Source organism: Danio rerio, chromosome 5 (assembly GCF_052040795.2).
Source record: "Danio rerio strain M-AB ecotype USA chromosome 5, GRCz13ab, whole genome shotgun sequence".
Classification (NCBI taxonomy): Eukaryota; Metazoa; Chordata; class Actinopteri; order Cypriniformes; family Danionidae; genus Danio; species Danio rerio.
In genome coordinates, this window is record NC_141025.1 from 43378995 (window position 1) to 43400776 (window position 21782).

The following is a 21782-nucleotide window of genomic DNA, read 5'->3' on the forward strand; positions in this document are numbered from 1 at the left end:
TCCTGTCTAGACTTCACCGTGGTAACCGTTTTTGGCGGAGAGATGAATATTTATTATTATTTATTAATTTTCAATTATTTAAATGCTGAATTCTGAAATGAGAACAACTTTAGTACAATGTTATTGTCAATACTATATAATAAATATTAAGAATTTTAGCCTGCTGACTGAAAAATTTCCTTCAATCCTGCTGCTGCATGAATTGAAAATGGCATAGACTATATGGGGTTAATTAATACTTAAAAATAATAATTATTATTTATATATTTATTTTTCCTACAGAAATATATTTTCCAGACCTCCCACACACCTTGGCTTGATGTTCTACGTTTGTGCAAATACGCGTTTTTATTATTGTTTTTAAATTATGATGAACATCATATAACATTGTCAAATAATTTATTACAAATTATTTTAGAATGTATTACTTTGTGCTGTATATTTAACAATCAAACTATAACAAAGTATTGCAATTATGACACTCGCATCGTAAAGTCGAAAGTCCTTTAAGGGTTTTAAAATAAATCTTTAAATGAGCCTGGAAAGGGAAGATTTTGGCCATATCCTTTCGGTCAATTTGTTTGTGTAAAACTTGCCTAAAACGGGAGAGATTTAACACAGAAATGTGACTTTTATTTTCTCGTGAGAATCAAATATAAACATTAGTCTCGGGTTTAGCGCCTCGTTCTAAAAGCCGTGACGTCAGCTCCAGCGCTCCATAAATTCGGCCGCGCGAAGCCATTTCCTCAGTTGATATTGAACTCGCGAGAGAAGTGGTCGTCTATTGCATATCGACAGACCTCCAGAGATTTTACAGCACAGTTGAATCTTTAAACTAGTTTTTTTTTGAAAATTTTCCACTTATGGATTCTTCGGCAAACACACCTCCGATCGCCGGACCAGCTTCAACGTCAGTTGGAGGAATTACAGGTATTTGAAGTAGTATATTACACCTTTAAATCATTTGATTCTTTTGCTCGATATAATTTAGGCCTAACGTTAATTGGCTCATTCCCACTCCTCGGTGCCATTTCAGGGTAGTAACTGTGACCGATAAATAGTTGTTTTTTTTCCAAGATTTCATCATTTGAGTTTAAGTACTTATTAAACTAGAAAAATATAACTTAGTGGTCCAGCTCAGGATTTTACGGTTTAGAGAAGCTGAAATGGCTTATGAAAGTATGATCGATAACTAATATTGTGTTAATGTTTTTTAATGTCTTTATATTATGAATGTTCCATAATGTACAGATAACCACATTGTGCATCTGTTTACAGTTTTGACAGAAATTCAGGACATCGAGCCCGTTCCAGGGCCATCAATGACCGAAGGACCGTTGACTGAATTTGCTTCAACGATGTCAGTTGAGCCATCGAATGTCTCAGGTACGTTTGGAACAGATTTTTTTCCCTCCATGTTGTAGAAAAGTGATTTAATTACCTGCCTTGAGCCAAATGTGGACTCTGCATATTTTGTAGTGGGGCTGGATGAAATGACCATTAATATTATATTATTCTGATCTAGATATAAACAATTTTTAAAAACCTTAGAAAAACTGCCAAAAATGCTCCCAAAGGAAAAAGTTAAAACCTCTTCCTTTAGAGCTCTGTATTATTTTAGAAACAAAACCAGTACAAATATTTGTTCACCTTTTTTTGAATCCGTGTACAAACAAGAATCAGAATCAGTTTTGTTGCCAAGTGTGCTTGACAAGCACAAGGAAATTGTTTTAGCTACAGAAGCTTCCAGTGTACATAAAGTGACAACACAAATTAAATATGAGAAAAAAGTTAAACGCATGCAGTTAGTCAAAAAATTCTATATGAAGAAACATTCATTTAACATAGATAAACCATTAAACAAAGATAAAACCCTCAGATTTTGCCGGTTATTCCAATGGACTGAAATAAAAACACTGCTTCAGCCAGGATAAAGGTATGAGCAACAACCAATAGCCTATATAAATTAACAGTAAGTTAACAGCAACAGAAGTATTCATTATTTAGGTGCAAATAGAGTGGTAATTGAAAATAGATGCTATTTACACTAATAGTTAATATAATTTAGATGCATCAAGATGCTGTATGGGTGTATATTTACACTGAAGACAAGTTATTTCTGATTGTACAAAGGTACATTATTTTATCTTGTACAATATACTTTATCTGCCTAATTATCAAATAAAATGTGCTATTCGCTTATGTTAAGATGCCGGACCACATACTATAGTGTAATTTACAGTAGTGCCAATGCTGTTGTGCATGAGAGGACATACATTACATGCAACAGTTTTAGTGTATGTCATTCATTGTACATGTACACAAAATATCTATAAGTACAATCGTTCAAATTAAATCTGAAAAAAAAACACACACAGTCGGACATTTTAAAACAGAAATCAAATGATGATTATTTTTCGTGCCTGCATTCTGGAGAACGGTTTTCATCTTTTGAAGTTGTCTGCATATTAAACTAGTGTAAGTGGGCGCACAAAAAATGTAGAAAAATACATTTCACAATCTGGATAATATTGCAGTAAAAGTTTGTCTTTAATGTATTTTCTCATGGTCTCAGTCAATGTTTGCTGCTGGGAGTAGCTGGACTTTACATTTTGGGGAAAATATAGACATTCATTAGTTGTCTACACATTAATGTGCATTCTCACTATCAGCAAAGTTGGGTTTGTCAACAAGGTGGAAAGCGTGTATTGGCAGAAAAGTTTTTGCACTAGTACTACAGTTTATACAAAACACTATAACCGCAGAATGTTAGCTTTTCATCAGTTATCATCAATAACATCATCTGTGTGATCATATAGATCAGTATTAGAGCAGCTGTATCAAACTCAGAGCCAGAATTTTTGTTACAACCCTGCTCAGACACACCTACCTATAGGTTTTCAAACTAGTCTGAAAGACTTTGGGTGCTTTCACACCTGTGAATCGATTCAGTTGTTCCGAAACAGAGATTAGAATTGTTACATTGTTGCTCTTTGCTCTTGGAGCGGTTCGCTTTCACACTGCAAAGTTTCTAATCGGACCAAAAGAGCTAAAACAAGTCACGTGCGAGTAAACTCTCCTTACATTGGTCAGAGTGTCAGGGTTTATTTTGCAGCGTCCTGCTCAGCTGTCAGGAGAGGTGGTGGTTTGGTGGTGATTGACAGGGTGCGCGCGCGTGACTTGTCTGAGGAGAGACACGGTGGGGAGGGGTGAGAAGGGTGCGCGATGATGCCTATTTGAGGACTGGGAGAGAGACACGAGATTACCGGGAGATCATCACTCGTTTGCGGGCATCCGGAGACTCGCGAAACTTCCCGCCTTACTCATAATTCTCTCTTCATATAGCCGTAAGCCTATTACATATCCATAAAACACTGTGATATAACCGCGCTCGGATCGGATCGCTTTCTCACTGCAATCGAACCGCTCCAGGGTTCGTTTCAATCGAGCCGAGACCGCCTCATTCAAGCGTTCTCGGAGCGATTACTTTGGCGCGGAACAGAGCGCGATTGCCCTGTTCACATATGCCAATCGAACCGCGCTAACTGGGCAAACGAGATACGTTCCGAAACAAAAGCGTAGGTGTGAAAGCACCCTTAATTAGTTTGATCAGGTGTGTTTAATTAGATTAAAGCTAAATTGTAGGGATGCACCTAATTTTAGGTTGAGAAAATGAGCCGAAATCGGTTAATGCCGTGTCACTCTGTCCAGCATTCTGGTTTCACTCTTTCCATTCGATGTACGGTTTGTTAGGATAGGACAATATTTGGCGGAGAAAATAATTTGAACATCTACAACCTGAGGGATAAAAAGCTTTAAAGCCGACTAAATAAATTATTTAACAAATTTTATTTTCGATAGATTTACAGTAGATAATAAACATCTTCTTTACTTAATATTGTAATTATTGTTTTTCTAAAAGAGAAATCAACTATTTTGATTCATAAAATGTATTTCTGGCTAGATAAATTTTAAAGTCTTACAAAATTATATTTTTTATTAAAACAAATTATTTTATTGCCCTTGAGCAATAACCAACCAATGCTGGCTGCAGTCTACCGTATCAAAATATTGGAAATGTGTAAAGAAGTCATATCACTGTTACTGAAAAAAATATATCAATTTTATTTTAATAATAAATTATTGTCCAGCACTAGTTTGTGGAGTAAAGTTTTATTTTTAACTGTAAAAAAGACTGAAGTTTTGCAATGTCTTTCTGAGAGAAGCTGCAAGGGCTCAAAAGGTATGATGTCTTAATTGTATTTTTTTACTAAAGCTGTATACATGTTTAAGTTATTTTAAAGTGTTTATATTAATGTTATACAAGCATAACTTCATATTAACTATATTATATAAGAATGTATTATAAAATGTACAGATAATCATCCTCCCAACTCTGCACCAGGTTTGACAAAAAATGAGGAGACTGAGCCGGTTCCAGGCCCATCAGAGCTGCAGCCCACACAGGCTGAATCAGATTCAAGGCCAATCCATCGATCACCTGGATTAGGTACATCTGAAACATTGACTTTATTTTTATTGGTGTCTTTTAACAGTATTTTGATTCTATTTTCTTCTAAAGCCATATGTGCAATCTGCACAGCTTGTAAAGTACTAAGCAAAGTGGATTGTGTTTTTAGATGGTTTTAAATAATAGCTGATGATTTCTGTAACGATTAAAACACTCAACACATGCGTCATTTACAAAGTAAATAAACACAAAGGCACCCAAATAAAGAATAACTCTCTTTTACATCTCTTACATTACTTATTCTGTTTGTTCAGGCATAACATGAATCTTAAATGAACATGTCTTTTATCTTTCAGTGACAGACAAGTATGATATGGGGAGAGAGCTGGGACGAGGACGCTTTGGCATCGTCAAAATAGGAGTACGAAAGTCCGATCAGCAGAAGGTAAACCTCTTCTACACTTCTCTGTTTTCTTTTTTCAGTACAGTGACTGCAGATCAAAATAGACCTGTGCTCACAATAAAAGAACAAATGTTTTTGCAAGAAGCTAACTTATGTTCACCATCTTTTCATCCACAGGTTGCCATCAAATTCATCAAGTCTAAAAAGCCAAAGGATGACGTAAGACTGAAAACAATGCATATTAGTATATGACTCTGAATACAAATTATATTGAAATAAGATTATAAGACTTTCAATTATATTTTTTCCCCAGCCTGGCGATCGCAGAGGACCCCCCATAGAAGTGATGCTACTGAATACGCTCATGGCACCTCCAAGCACCTACACTGTGCGCCTCTTTGAGTGGTTTCAGGAGAAAAAGGACTTTCATCTGGTCATGGAGTATCCAGAGCCCTGTGAACCAATAGGGCGTTTTCTTAGCCGCTGTGGACACTTGGAGGATAGTGTTGGCAAGAGTTTGATGGTGCAGGTTGTCCGGTGTGCTCAAGAGTGCATAAATCATGGGGTTAGCCATAATGACATGCACACTAGCAATGTCTTAATCAATACAGCTTTGATGCAGATCAGGCTTATTGACTTTGGAAAAGGACTACAAATCAGGGGTAAGTATTTCTTTGCTCTTTGTTTTTTCACAGTTTGACAGACATCTACTGTAAGTAGACAAAAGCTTAAATGTCAGAGAGAGACTAGCAAACCTCTAGTACACAAACTAATGCAATTAAGAGTTTAGCTTTCTCTTGAGTGTGCTTCACTGCTGTTTACTAACCTCAAAACTGTTTTTCTTACAGAACCAGAAGTGCATCCACACCAGACATACACAACATGCTTACGACATGCTCTTCAAAAAACAGTGAAATCTGTGGGTCTACTTTTGGAATACATAGCAATCCGTGTCTGCATACCTGAAGGTGAGATAATGACATTAACAACACCATGACAATAACATTCAGTACATACAGCAAGTTCTCTGTATAATGCATCTATAAAACTACAACATATCTGTATATAAGGCTTGCCTTAAGTTTGATTAACGTCTTTTAGAAGTTGTTTTTATGCTTGTGAACTGTGTGTGGCCTTGACTAACCAACTTTGTTTCTAAAATGCATCCAGAACTGAAGAAATGTATTGCTGCTTGCCAAAGTGAGAAGCAACCCAGTCTGGAACACATTTTAAGCACTGAATGGCTTAGAAGTGTTTCAGACATTTAAAGCAATAGTTCACTCAAAAATGTAAATTCTGTCTTTAATTACTCACCCTCATGCCATTCCAAACCCCTAAGACCTTTGTTCAGAGCACATGCTCACAAGCACAGTGCACTGTATACCCCGAATGCAACCTGGAATGAATGTGAATGTGAGTAATTAATGACGGAATAGTCCAGTGAACTGATTAAAAATGCAGTACCAGCCCCAGAGCATCTACCAGTTTCAGCCCTAACCCCAGGAATGCCAGCCAGTGACTCCTCCAGCCCCAGAGCAACCCCTAGTGATGGCTCCATCCCCAGAGCACCCGCCAGTGACGGCTCCTTCCCCAGAGCACCCGCCAGTGTTGGCACAAACTTTAAATAAAGGAAAAAAAAGATATCTTGCAAGTGCATTTTGTGTCTTCAAGATAAATCTACTAATATTTCTGAACATTCAACAACATTTTTCAAAATAGTAAAAATTCAATCAAGTTATCTATGAAAACAGCGTTTGAATTTGCATTTATTTCTTAAAAATATTTACTTCCACTTTTTATCTTTGTGAAGTTACAGGTCAAAGTACCCATCAGATCATTTATTTTACCCTGTTAAAAATGAATACTTTGGGACCAGATGGAATTTTAGCTGTGTACACCTATGATCTAAATGCAAATGAGCTGATTCTCTCTGCCCACTCCTGAGGGATGTTGCTTTAGAACAAAAGCAAGCTTTAGATGTCAGATGAGCACAGACAGAGACTTAAGCAGAGAGCCACAGTCACAAATTACAAAGTTAAGGCCAAAGCAGGAAGTTTTCAAATGGTTATTTGATGTAGTTGTGGAGTTTATTTGGCCTTCCTGCAATGATGAATGAACCACACAAAAATGCTGTTTCAATCAATGTTTGAAGTACACACACACGCACGCACACTCAGAGGTTTAACATGCTGTTTTTTGTTTTTTCTAATTGCAGCAAATGAGACAAGATGTACACCAAACAGGTAAATGTATTCTGCTATATAGAATTTCATTATAGCTAACCCAACTAACAAGCCTGTGCTGGCCCTTAATATAGAAGGTGCTTGTTGAAGAGATGCATGCATGCTGATTTAACATGTACACCGACACCACCCCTAAAACCTCAACTCCCAGTGAGGAGGAAGTGCAGCAAAAGGAATCTGGAGCTCCATTTGGCTCTGGAGTGAATTGTACTTGCCTTGATAGGCTCACATAGGACTAGCATCTTTTTCTCTGAATGACCAAGCTCATTGAGTACTAGACCTAGAGAGCATGCTCGAGTGACTTTCTTGCTTGTTGCAGGGGTGTTGTTTGTGTTTGGAACACAATTGTGTGAATTTGTTGTTTTTATTCTTCCCCATTTGTTACTATTGTTCTCTATTTAAGAGGGAACATACCCTTCATACTGTTTTACAACAAAATGTACTCAAAACATCTTGTATCACTAGTTTTATCTAATCCCTTGAGCTAGGCTATATCTCTACTGCTGTTTTGAACTTTTTAATTTTTGTTTCACCCTCTATACGTCACTTGTCTGGCTACCTTTGATTGCAGGTTAAGAATTGGCTGAGGATGAAGCAAGTCCAGCTCTGGTAGATAAGAAACCTCCCGGGCTGACACTCGCTTATCTGGGGTAAGTTTGCTGTGTAACGTTAATGTCAACACTCGTTCCACCTCAGAAAGACAGTGTGTGTAGGCCAGAGTCATAGCAAAGAACTAACACTGCCATAGAGAGAAATGTCCGGCATAAGCTACACTTTTAGCATTTAAACACTTTACACTTTTTTTTTTTTTAGGCTTTTACTATTTGCATTTTGTAAATGGCGGATTGCCGTCTTAAAAGAGCCACAAAAATCCAAAAAAATGAACCGGTCTGTGTGTGAGTGCACAGTACCATTTCTAGGCATAGATCTCACCCCACCCAGCTGCAAGGCCCCAATAAATACCCATTGCACCAGCCCCGGTCCCGATCACCCACTAATTCCATTGCTTATTTTGTTAGGTTGAGCTTTTTACTGAAAAGCAAATTAAAAGATAAATAAATGAACAATTAAAACAGGAGTGCTCAACCCTGTTGCTGAAGATCGTTCCTGCAGAGTTCAGCCCTAGCCCAGATCAAACACACCTGAACCAATTAAATAGGACCTGAACAGGTCCTGCACCTCTTGAGAATTGCAAGCAGGTGTGTTTGATATGGGTTGCTACTGAAATATGCAGGATGGTAGATCTCCAGGGCCCGGTTTTTCAAAAAGTAATCCACTAGGATTTTGGATAAGGGATTGTATCAAATCTTGAAAATGGGTTTTTCAAAAGGAAAAATGGATTACATAATCTGATTGATCACGTAATCCAATCTTGGTTTTGATCCGGATCAAACCTTTAGTTTAGGTTTCTCAAACCTTTTTTGTAAGATTCGGATCGCTTTGATCCAAAAACCTGGATTAAACTGATCCCATCAGAAGGGTGGATTTAGCGTGGATTTCATGCCCAAAATGTAATGAAAACTTTACAAAATTATTAAATAGTACTATTTTTGGATATTTTTTTACGAGATGTACTATTTAATAATAAGGTTTTAATTTTATTTGTTCATCCGTCAGGCTATAGTGACTATAGGCTTTAACGTATTCAGCCCTTCAGTATAGGCCTACAGCAAAGTAGAAAGAGTTTGGCCTCATAAAATAATCCCCCAAACAGCTGTCAAAATTGACCAAAAACAATAATTTTTTTTTCTGTCACTAATTGAGATATATATATATATATATATATATATATATATATATATATATATATATATATATATATATATATATATATATATATATATATATATATATATATATATATATATATATATATATATATATATATATTCATCACAATGGAAAATATTTTTCTTTTTAGTATATTTATTAGTGATGCATGTAATGATTATAGAATAACCAAAAAAAAATTTTGCAAAGAATGACAATCCCTAATTTTAGAAATCCCTTTCAACAATTGCAAAAAGAGACTAAAAGGGCAGAAGCACAGCTTCGTCTGGCAGAGGAACAACTGACTTTGACCAAACTGCACCAAACCAAGGCAAGCTGGTCTCTCCACATCAGATGAGGAAGTGTGAAATTATTGTGGAGTTTTTGACATCAAGTCTTTTTTTTATTTTTATTTACATCTATATTTGAAACTTATTATAAATATCCTCAATGTACAGTGTTGTAGGTTTCAGATGAGTGGACTGCTGGAAGAGGATGGGGTGGGGTTTTTCTTGTTTTTATTATTATAATTTTATTATTTATTACATTTTCTTAGTTTTCATTTCAAATAAAAATAGAGTTATATTGACCCCACACTGGCTATTATATTTGTTGCTCTGTACACAGGCCTATCTATCTATCTACATTGTGATTGAGCATTAGAAATTCAGATTTAGTAATCCTGAAAAGTTCCTATCTGGATCAGATTGATCCAATCCGATGTTGCTTTGAAAAACTGGCTCAAAAAGTAAGCTGGATTATGTGATCACAGATCGAAAAAACAGGATTACTATATCCGGATCAACTTGATCCGGATTAACCCTTTTGAAAAACTGGGCCCAGGGGCCTGTTCTTTATACTTGGACTAAGCTGGATTTGGATATAATCAATCGCGTCCATTCCATATCCGTTTTCAAACAAAAATGGGAAAAGTAAGAAAATGATAGTTTTTCATTTATTGTTTGCTTACAAAAAGCGAGATTTTGGCTTAATCATAATTTTTTGGTTTAGTGTAAGAAAACGGATAAATGACTTTAAAGTTCATTACTGTGTGTTCACACCGTATTTGTGTATGATAATAAACATGCATAATATTCGATAGTTTCTTTTTAAAAGGAATAATAATTTCTGCAGTCATGCATGTGCTTTGACAACTAATATGAAGGTGGTTTGATGCTTTGCAAAAGTTGCAGACACCTTTACCTATGTTAAAATGCTTTTTTGATGCAAAATTAATGTCATTTTTTTGTTTTAAAATTTTATTTATAAGAGCAATTTTTGGGGGATAAAAGAGGGTTTAATACATTAGGGTGACATGGAAAATAAGTCACACAGCAAAATCCTCAGAGAAAAATGTACTCAGTTTAGAGAATATTTGGTCCCTCTCTCATGTGAGTAAAATTTGCTCAACAGCAGTTTAAGTTAATGAGACAATGAAGGGATTAATTAAGTAATGATTGAGCACTAATGATGAACACCAGCTGTTAATATACAGAAGCAGAAGAGAAGCAGCTTGGCTCATTGCTTACATGTTTGACTATTTATTTGAAATGTTCACAAAAGTCCATATGAGCTTTTCATTATAATGATTAATGATGTATTTGAGAAAGTAGATGGGGGATAAGTAGATGTTTGTTTGCGGATGATGGAGCTTTTGGTTAAGGGGAAAAAATATATATTATATTATGAGGAATATGCAAGAGACATTATATAAGGTCTAAGAGTGGTCATTTAAATGGGGTTTCAAGTTATCAAAGGGCATAAGAGTACTACATGAAATATATGTAAGGGAAAGTTTAAATGGAAAAATACGGAGAGATGGTACTTTTTTTTTTTTTTTTTTTAAGAAGCATCGAAAGTCCAGATAATGACCAGAAATAGCAAATGTAATTCTAAAGTTTAATATAGAAAAAATATATAAGGATTTCAAACAAATTATCAGTATACACAGGGGTAATGCTGGCAATAAGTTTAGCATTACAATGGATGAAAGATGCAGGAATTCTCAGTCCCAAAGCGCTAACAGGCATACAAGGCAAACAAAGCAGAATTAAAAAAAACAGTCAGAAAATAAAATAGAATAAAAAGACCGCAGTAAAATATGAAAGATTCAATACAACTGGATGATAAAATGACAAACATAGTCATTCTAAATTAAAAGCAACGGTAAAAAGGGGAGTCTTAAGAAGTTTCTTAAAACAATCCAGAGAAACCACATTCCTGATGCTGGTGGGTAGGCCATTCCATAGCTTAGGCGCACTGTACAAAAAAAAAAGCATGACCACTATTAGTCTTCAGTTTACAGCGTGGCTGAAACAGCAAGATTGCAGATGAGAAACGAAGACTGCGGGTGGAAGTGGCCAGAGTTACTAGGTCATAAATGTAGTCAGGTGCTAGCCCATGCACTGCTTTGTATTTTTAAAACCAGAGTCTTAAAATCAATACGTGATTTAACAGGAAGCCAGTGAAGTTGCTGAAGTACAGAAGTGATATGATGAAGTGTGTGTTAAAACATGTACAGCAGAATATTGAAAATACTGTAAACGTCTCAGAGAGCTTGCTGGTAGGCCCAGGGAGAGGGAGTTACAGAAGTCAAGACGTGATGTGATAAAGGCATGAATAAGCCTTTCCACATCAGGCCGTGATAAAAAAGGTCTAATCCTCGCAATGTGTCACGTTAGGTGTGATCAAAACAATAACAAAAACAGGAACCAAAAGATAAAGGATTCAAGTTCAGATTTTAATATATTAAAGTTCAAAAACTGAATAAAAATCCAAAAATATTAAAGTGCAAAGTAACAAATAAACAACAAAACAAGAAACTAAGACAGATAAACATGAACAAGACTATAGCAAGATACACGGTGAGATCAGAAACAACAACTAGGAAAAACATACTTACAGGGTACAAGAAAGACAAATGACGCGATGGCAAATAGTGGTTGAATGACTGATTATATAGTCCTGGTAATCACGGAGAATGGAGACAGCTGTGGTAGTAAATCAATGTAAATGACAGACCGGGTGTGTGTGCGAAAGAGTGTATGGAAATGTAGTCTTTATGGGCGCTGTAGTGTCACTCAGTGTCCATTGAACTACAGTGCCCTCAGGTGGTCACTGACAGATGTGACAATGTTACGTAGGTGAAAGAAGACTATTTTAGTCAAGTGTTTGAAATGTGAGTTAAAACTAAGCTGTGCATCAAAAAGCACCCCAAAGATTGCGCAACTGTGTAGAGGGCGACACTTAAAGATCACCAACAGACAGTTTAAGATTATTACACTGGTTAATACTGGTAGGAGTGCCAATTAATAGAACCTCTGTTTTAGAACTGTTTAATTTGAGGAATTTTGATTCATCCAGGCTTTAACTTCAAGTTAACAGGCAGATAAAACTGACGTGGCAGAGGTGAGATCACCCAAATTCACAGAAATGAAGGAAATCAAAGAAATTAAGGAATTTTTAGTTTGCTCAGATTGTAGTTCTGCTCTTAAGCATTGAAGCAAAACACTCAGACTGTAGGCAATATTTAGTTATTGAAATATTACAAGAGTTGTATAAATTAAAAGGAGAGAGTAAAGGTAATGTCCACGTGGGTGCCAGCTCATGTGGCATTTAAAGGAAATGAAGCAGCAGATAAAATGGCAAAGCAAGCTGGAAGATAATATAGGTATGGAAGTGACTTACAGTTGAAGTAAAGTTAAAGCAATTATAAGGAAACAAATAATGGGGAAATGGCAGTACCAATAGGAAGCAGGAAAGAATGGAAAGCAAATGTATAATATTTAGCCACAAGTGGGTAAAGGGAGGCACTCGAGTGGAAAAAGGAAGGAGGAGAATATATATTATCATGACTAAGAATTGGGCATACTGGACTTAACAGTACAATGAAGTTAATGGCAAAGCACAGAACAGGTCTATGTGAGTGCGGGTAAAATGAATGTTGAACATGATCATGCATTGTGAGCGGTATAATGAAGAAAGAAGAGATTTATTGGAAGAAGTCAAGAAAGAAAGAGATTATGAGTTTACATTGAAATTTTTATTAAATTCTGAGGTATAGAGACAAAAGTACACTGCATTGTTTAGATTTTTAAAAGACACAGGACTGATTAATAAGATATGATTATTAGAATTATTTGAATGTAAATTTATTAAGTTTTAGGTAGGGATGGAGGGAGTTATTTTCTGATCCTGACATAGTGGGAGGAGAAGTCAGAAGAGCTGGAGAAGCAGCACTGGCGGATGCGAAGTCTCTCACTGAGTTAGGGTAAGGGATTATTATGGGAAAAGAGTAGATTCTGAATCAGGTTACAGGAAGGTGACGGTAATGTACAAGAACTTGTGCGATCCGCCAAATAAGAACGAAAGAAGAAGAAAAGTCTGTGGCTGTTTCTCAATAGAGTGGAGGAACTATGACGTCACTTTGTAGGCTAATTGGCTGCTTGCATAAAACTGGTTCCCTCGTGAAAATCCCTATAGAATTTTCCCATAGGCTTTTCAAAAAGTGCAAATAATATGCTCTGTGTTCAAACACTGTTCATTACATTTACACGTTTTGTCCAGCTGGATAATCCTCACACGAAAATACAACATTTAGCACTTTTGGATCTTAAATTCAAACGCAAGAACTGAAAGCTAACATTAGGCTATAAACGGACTACAGTGCCCTCGGGGCGCTCGCTTGTGACGTCAGCACCACCATGCTACAGACAACTTATCAAGCTTATTTTTAGAAAAAAATGTCCATGACAGAGTTTATCTTTCTGTTTATTATATTATAATCCACGGTAAATATTATAAACAAATAAATACGCAAAAACACAGACCTATGTGCCTTTTAGATCGTTTTTACATGGGAAATGCATTGTTTTGCTTTACGGTTCTAAAAGTTTTAAAACTGTATGCATAAATGTGCCTACATAGTATTATCATAAGACATATTTAAATAAGTGTATCGCTCGCGTGCACACAGCCTGCTTACCTTAACAGAGGACAGAAATGAGGCGTTAATTAACCCCATCATTGTCTCATTAACTTTAACTCTGCTGCTGAGTAAATTTTGTTCAATTTAGAGAGGGACCAAATGTTCTCTGAACTGAGTAAATTTTACTCTGAGGATTTTACTGTGTAGCCTATTGCATAAAAAAACAAAGTCATTTAATGCACTAATGTGTTCATGTGTTTACAATTAGCAAACAGATTTTCATTGCATCAGTAACAACACAGTTATCTTTAAACAAAAGAAGATGCAGCATGTCAACAATTACTTGTAGTTTATCTCTGAATTGAGCACATATGCTACTGTCCTCCACAATGTTGACACAAAAAAACATTTTGCTGCTTTTCTGCTTGATTTTACGGTAAAATACCGGCAGCTGTGGTTGCCTGTAATCTGCTGTTTTTAACATTTTACATTCGTAAATTCAGTTTACAGAATATTTCTGTTAAAAATACATTCCACAGTCTGTATTTTTCATCAAACACATTTAACCCCTCAAATCCCACAGCAAAATCCTCACTAGTGTCCTCAATACAGAGGGTTGAACACTCAAACAGTGATGAAGTTAATGAGACAATGAAGTGTCTAATTAAAGGACGATTGAGAATTATTGATGAACAACTGTTAACAGCAGAATCACTGAAGGAAAGAAAAACACAAATTACAGCCAAAACCAAAGATGAAATCAACTGACATTAAAACTCAAAATAAAATAATAATTAATAAAAATAAAACAAAATACACGATTCCCAGAGATGGGTTGCGGCTGGAAGGGCATCCGCTATGTAAAAACTTGCTGGATAAGTTGGTGGTTTATTCTGCTGTGGCGACACCGGATTAATAAAGGGACTAAGCCGACAAGAAAATGAATGAATGAATGAAAACAAATTACACAATAAAAATGTAATTTCTCAGAATCTCAGCAGAGATCATTAAACAAAAGAAGACAGAGTCTGCTTTAATTGGGCTCTTCAACTATTTGTTCTGACATTAGTGTTTAATTTGGCTGCTATAATTAAATGTGTTAATCACAATATTTGTATAGCATGAAAGGCCAAAAGAATAAAACATTAATGAACCTGAGAAGGCCACCCACCCACACCTGCTTGTGCAATGAATATGAATATTGAATATCTTGTTAATTGCAGGTGGGAAATGAAACCATATGTAAAAGTAACCACATGATCAACAGCAGGGGTGTCAAACTCCATTTCTGGAGAGCCAAAGCCCTGCACAGTTTAGTTCCAACCCTGCTCTCACCTGAAGGTTTCAAACATGCCTGAAGGACTCAATTAGTTTGATCAGATGTGATTTATTAGAGTTGGAACCAAACTGTGAAGAGCTGCAGCACTTTTGGAACTGATTTTGACATCTGTGATTTACAGCAATGACTGCTTAACAAGTTTAAATACACCAATCACTATGCGAATGTTTGTTCTATGGCAGAGCTCAAAAACACACAGACGTCAACAATTAGTCTTTAAATCTCAACAATGGTGACAATCAAAAAATATAAATCAAATAAAAATCAGCCCAGAACAATACAAAACAATCTTCTGAAACATGACCTCCAAAGAACATAAAATAAAGAAAAAGAAAGAGATTGTAAGAACTTTAAGCTGCATAATATATTCATGCTGCAATGCATGAGGTTCATGTCCTGATTCTTGATGTCTGTGTGTATTAATAAGAAGCTGAAGAACTCAAGAATTTGAGCATGAAATATATCAAATGTCTTATTTACTCCTTGAAAGTTGTTTGATGAACTTCCATAGTAAGCTGTTACACATCCCAAATAATATCAGATAAAACTCTTGTCTATGGCTTAACTTTTCAAATAGTAATAATTACATCTGCAACCATTGATTAAGTATGAACAGTAGAGTTTCTCATCATCTTTCTTGCTATAACTGATGAGTCTCAGAAACTCAGTTACAACAACCAGACAAACATTAAGATTGAAATGTAAAGGTTCAAGAGCCCAACTACAGCAGCCTCAGATAAATCAGATATTTTTTACAGTGTAGCATGAATTAGCATGTTGTTAGCATGAATTAGGATGTAATTAACACAATTCCAGTATGGATTAGCATGATTCTAGCATTAATAAACATTGTTAGCATGATTCCAGCATGAAATTAACATGTTTCCAGTATGGATTAACATGTCATTAGCATGACTCTAGTATAAATTAATATATCATTAGCATGATTCTAGCATTGATTAGCATGTTGTTAGCATAGATAGATAGGTAGGTAGTTGGTTGTTAAAGGTCAGCTGTAAAGCTGCAGTGACACTTGACTTTTCTCTCCACAGACTAGGGTCATTCTTGAATGATTCGTTCATTTTGAATGGATCTTCAATATGACTCGGGAACTACGAGTTGTGTCAGGGAGTGATTCATTCATCCGCGCATGCACACATTTGTGCAGGTGGTATCGTTCATTTCAAGTCTTTTGAGTCGTTCATCTAGCCAATCATTTGCGTTTAGAGCAGGAAAAAGAATTGATCCGTTCACCTCTCGATTCCTCTGTGTGAGTCGTTCATCACGTGAAAGACAGAAGCCAATCGTATGCATTTAGAGCCCGAAAGAGAATTGATCCGTTCACCTCTCGAGTCCTCTATTGGGTTTGAGTCATCCGTTTCTCATGGGCCAATCATATGTGTTTAGAGCCGGGAAAAAAATTGATCCGTTCAACTTTCGAGTCCTCGGGTTTGAGCCATTCTGTCACGTGATGAACGAATTATTCAAGAACCAGAATACTCGAAAGGTGAACTAATTATCATGGCTCCTATTGGCTCAGACTGTGTACTTTGGTTAAATTTATATGTGACTGTCAGTTTAACATGAACGAACCTCTGACATTTGAAGACATGAAGAGGTGAGCTGAGCAAAGAGACAAAAATACCTTCATAGACAAAAGAGCAGGTAAACATTGAATTACTATTTTCTTCTTATCGTATTTTATTTATGACTTATTTGTGGTGTGATCAACCTTTTGGGCTAGTTGCAGATGTGTTTGGAAGCAATTTGTAACATTTTAATAATATTTTGGCAAATTGAACCAAATGAACGAAATAACTTGAAAAAAGATTCGTTCATCTCGATGAACGAGACTCAAAAGATAATAGGATAAGATAGTCAGTAAAATGATCTGAACCTTCCATCACTACCATAGACTTCCATTCATACGCACGCAAATGCGTCAGACTGGAAACGCAGGGTCATGCATTAAGTTTCGCAGTTCGCTGCGGTGCAAAGTTTAAGCTTGGTGAACTCTGATCTGCGAAATCCAATCACTTGACTGTGTCAAACTGCCAATAATGTAATGTTTTGTTTTAAAACTATTTTAGCTTCACGCAAAGCTGATGTAACATTGGATGTTGTTGTTACAAATGGGTTATATCTTCACAGAAGTGTTGTTCAGCCACTAAAATCTTCCGTTAAAAGATTGATGTGACTATAGACTGATTTCACGTGGCTGCCATTTTTAAAAGTGAAGTCGAGGCTGCGGTGGGAAGAAACCCGGAAGTATTGTTGGGAGTTGCATAGGAACGTTGTGTACTTGGCTGTATATCTTATCAGAGAAGAAAAAGTGACACAAATATATAATTCCACCGCTTTCTGAGTGACCCGAAGATCCGTTCTGAATGAATGGTGAAAATAAAAAGGAATATCAGAGCTTATTTTCAGCTAAGTTAAGGGAAATGTCACTAGTTAACTAACGTTTTCTTTCCCAAACACACGCTTTAGATGCCATTTATCAAACTTGAGTTAATGAACTGATTTTTTCACTATATTAGACTTGTCACGATGCTGAATTAAAAGAAAAACAAACAGGCAATTTCGCACTAACATTTAAGGCACTGTTGATGGTTTTCTTAAAACAGCGCTGATTTGCTATTGTGTTCACGTGCTCGACAGAAATGCTTGTGATTGGCCAAGAAGGTCATCAGTTCACCCACCGCTGTTTACTGAGCACAAACACAGACGGGCCAAACGATCTGCTTGATGACTCGACATCTTCACGGCTGCTTCACGCTCCAGTTTCCATGTATCTGTGTTTGCACTGTGGGAAGAGCAGTAAACTGAGTGAAAACACAGATACACGGAGACTGGAGTGCGAAGCAGCAGTGAAGATCAGTCAAGTCATCCGCGCTCAGCGGCACTTCAATGTTAGCCAGTTTTAAAACTTCAGTACCGGGACAACACTATTACAAACAACACGAGGATGTGCTACAGGGGCCTGCAGTGTTTTATCACTCACCGGGTTACATAGGCTGAAGCAGGAATGTGTCCCCACGATGTTTAACTGGTGCCATGAACTGAAGCCTTGGAGGACACTTGAGCATATTTTTTCTTACAGAGATTGTGATGTTGTTTGATGCCTAATTTGCTTATAATTGTTTAAATTAAACTTACTGTATAACATTAAAGTGATGTTTACACCATTTATGCATTTTAAAATCTCGGCAACAGCTGGAGGTTTGTAGTCCACAGCATGTTGCTGCAATGTTTGCAGTGCTGGTCTTTCACTTCCGGGTTTCTTTCCACCGCAGCATCGCTTTGGTTCTTTAAAATGGCGGCCGTGTGAAATAAGCGCATTTTCAGTTTCATATGGGACATTTTACAGCATTGATAATGTAGATTTTAATTAGTTTACCAAACAAAACACAAGTAAATACTCCTATTCTGCCTAGTCTCCCTATAATGTTTACCATGCCACTTTAAATTTTCGCTCTGAAATAGCATGTCAGTTTGGCTTAGTAATGAGTGTAATTCCTGCATGCCGCCTGACAAGCACTAGTCGCTTTTAACTCATGAGAGAGGGCTCTTTTGCTGTCATCTTTAAGGTGTGCGTGCTCCTGTTTCAGGAGGCGTGGCTGTGGACGGCAGGGGAGGGACTGTGATTTAGAGATTTATGCTAAGCTGTTAGCATTATGGAAGATCACCTACTGCACCTTTAAATCTCTTTAACTGGTTAATAACAAGAAAAGTGATAGATTCTTGGATTATTATGATAGCTATTTTGAAAGTATTACGGATACATAAGTCATACGTTTTTTTTCTTTTTTTACAGTTTTAGGTGTTTATATTATTTAAGCTGATCTGTTATTATCATTGTCTTTTTTGTGAAAGATTGGATTTTGTATGTTTGTTATTAAAGTCAATAAATAAAATAAAAGGTGAAGTTTCACTTCAGCATTTCACCGTGTGCTGCATAGATATAACGGAAAGCTAGATGCCCCGTAAGCGGCTGGATGGTACGACAGCGCCACCCCCTGGCTTTAGTGATTTTAACACATTGCTGTAAAAAAAATCTGTAAAAATACAGGAAAAACTACCGTATAATTGTGAAGGAACTTTCCGTATTTTCATTTTACAGCAATATTATCCGTATTTTCGGTTACGCACTGCATTATGGGAGCAAGAATCTCGGCGGAACAGCGTGAGAAGCAAACGCCATTTCCTGTACACACACACCTCTCACTGTAGTCAGCCGTCGGAGAAGGATACACATCAAGCTTCTGTGGTGAAAAAGTAAGTGTTTTAGTTATTTTCCCCATTTTATATACCCACAACATGTTTTATAGCGTCGTTATGCTTTTAGTTACTGTGTTATTCGTTTGAGTGACTGAACTCAGCTTCTGCTGTGTGTCCTCGAGACAGGGCCGGAGCAAGCTGAACTACCGCTCTAGGCAAAGGATGTTCACGGTTATAACTGAAGACGCGGGTGGTGAGGGAGGTGTCGTGGACAGATCTGAGGTCGATGGTGGTAAGGAAGGTGTCGCGGGCATACTGGGGACGCGGGTTGTGACGGAGGTGTCGCGGACGCCGCCCTCTCTATTCAGCAGCCTCGGTCGCCTTTATGGACGCGCCGGCCCTGCCTTGAGGCTGCTGCTGCATGTCTTTGCGGCTCGCGTGATGGTTAATTCCGGTTTAGTTCATATTTGTGAAGAGAATGTGAGTGCATAATGTCACTGTGTCGGTACGTGTTTTTCTATTCGTTTATGATGGTTGGTGATATATATATTTTGTATTGTTCCAAGGCCATAGTAAAGTTAGCATACGCAGTTAGCATATTATTTGAAATGTTACGTGTTCTGGCATTCATCACACTTACTCATTAATTAAATGTTTTTTTGGAACAGATTAAATATCACCTTAGTTATCTTGACTGACCCTGAATAAACTTGCTGTTAAAGTAGTCGTGTGTGGCGCAGCTGATTTAAACTATTGTTAATCCCGTCGTAATGTTTACTTGCAGTGTCTGTGAAGAGCTCATCTGGAATCCCTAAAGGAGAGACCTTAACATCTTTACTTTCAGCAGAGGTTGGTTTAAACTCTTTAACATTCGTGACTTTATCAAGCACTGAACTGACAGTTGTTATTAACATCATTTTTGTGTGTGTGTGTGTGTGTGTGTGTGTGTGTGTGTGTGTGTGTGTGTGTGTGTGTGTGTGTGTGTGTGTGTGCTCATAAAGGTTGTGGAAGAAAAAAAACAATCCAGTACAGCTCACCTCTGGTATTGCCACATTGTTAAGAGAAGTAAAACTGTTACTAAATTAAAACAACAGTTTAGAACTCGTCTCCTTTATTGCATGACCACCATGGCCGTTCACTAACAACAACAAAAACTCCCGCTCACACCGAAAGTGACCTTTTAACATAACATAAAAGTCCTACTTCCTTTCTATGTGCAGCATCCACATTTACGGTTGTCATCACCTAGAATTGAACTTAACAAACTCAATCTCTTCTTTAAAAAATAATGTCTCATGACCTTCCTGAAAAACATTAATACATAAGATAACAGCAAAACATAAGATAACATGATGCCATAAGTTTTAACTTTTAGAATTCAGTACTCCTAACAGAAATATGCTCTTTTAATAGAGCTTCCATTGTCCTTCACTAAGTGCTTTAAGTAACTGCAGTGCTGATGCTCCTTTTTTGGTAAAGCAGTCTGCAAACTGGTCTTTTGTACCATACCAGAGCACTTGTTTAATTCTTTGTGTTTGAATGAGTTCTTTGATGCTGCTCATTTCCAGACGAAGTCTTTTCTCAGCAACTGACTTGTTGGACTTCAGTGCATCAGCAAGTGAGTGATTGTCTGTAATGCAGATTATTGGAATTGTATTTTTTAGTGTCACCAGTAGTCAGCTCAGAGTGCAGCGTCGTCAGAAATATTGCATTATCAATTACATCTGACATTGCTAGTGTTTTAGCAGCAAGTGTACTTCGCACAATTCTCTTTACACTTTTTGATTGCCAAGAAAGGGGAGAGAACATTCCATTTTCTCCCATAAGAACAATTAGATGTCCTTCTTGACTTCCCCCATCTGAGTGATTTCCAAAAGAGGCATCACTATATACAACCATCTTGAGCTCAGAGTCTTTTCCGAGGTATTGGAAGTTCAGCATTACCTTTTTGGATTTAAGTTTACCCACAATTCTGTTTGCTTCATGAATAGTTTGTACAGAGGCATTTTTAATGTTTGAAGCTAGGCTGCTGGCATCAAACATGACATCAGGCCTGCTTTGTCTTGCAGCCCAAAGAATTTGGCTGACCTTTGACCTTAGCTGATCCTTTTCCTCTTCATAAAGTAAGGAGTCCTGTTCCACTGATCGTGCATGATTCAGTTGTATAGGCTGTATGTTTTGGATGTAGTTTTCCTGATGAACCTGCACTTCATTGGCAATAGTTTCAAAGTTTATTCCCACATAACAGAAGCTGTTGTTCTCCTCACGCCTAACTTGAAACATGGATCTGAGGTGAGGTATTACTGTTGTGGAAAAACTTTGTGTGCCTCCCCATATGAAGTCATCCACATGACAAGCGAGTACACCAGTCACAGCGCAGTCTTGATCCAGCCAGTAGAAGACAGCTG

At 36.9% G+C, this 21782-nt stretch overlaps 2 protein-coding genes across 8 annotated transcripts in view; one reads left to right on the forward strand and one right to left on the reverse strand.

Moving 5' to 3' along the window:
* The window catches only part of epg5 (ectopic P-granules autophagy protein 5 homolog (C. elegans)), a 1176376-nt gene that overhangs the window by 1126830 nt on the left and 27764 nt on the right, over positions 1-21782 (reverse strand). The window lies entirely within an intron of this gene.
* On the forward strand, positions 749-20475 carry LOC147844095 (serine/threonine-protein kinase pim-2-like). 4 transcript variants are annotated; one of them, XR_015491609.1, is made up of 11 exons: positions 749-930; positions 1279-1386; positions 4406-4510; positions 4828-4916; positions 5052-5093; positions 5188-5536; positions 5723-5842; positions 7090-7117; positions 7689-7767; positions 20159-20223; positions 20376-20475. XR_015491609.1 is itself a non-coding variant. In XM_087254073.1 (8 exons), exons 1-8 carry the CDS (start codon positions 864-866, stop codon positions 6140-6142), a joined length of 978 nt encoding a protein of 325 aa, XP_087110199.1. In that variant the 5' UTR covers positions 749-863; the 3' UTR covers positions 6143-6602. The 4 variants fall into 4 exon arrangements, 1 of the variants encoding a protein (XP_087110199.1); XR_015491610.1 differs by lacking the exons at positions 20159-20223; positions 20376-20475 and adding an exon at positions 19561-19611; XR_015491611.1 differs by lacking the exons at positions 20159-20223; positions 20376-20475 and adding an exon at positions 19277-19412.

What these genes read in the sequence shown, in the direction of transcription:
- LOC147844095 (XM_087254073.1), top strand. Translation starts at nt 864, where the DNA reads ATGGATTCTTCGGCAAACACACCTCCGATCGCCGGACCAGCTTCAACG. An exon ending in TGAGCCATCGAATGTCTCAG is followed by an intron (nt 1,387 to 4,405) that starts GTACGTTTGGAA and finishes ACTCTGCACCAG; the next exon opens with GTTTGACAAAAAATGAGGAG. An exon ending in CTAAAAAGCCAAAGGATGAC is followed by an intron (nt 5,094 to 5,187) that starts GTAAGACTGAAA and finishes TTTTTTCCCCAG; the next exon opens with CCTGGCGATCGCAGAGGACC.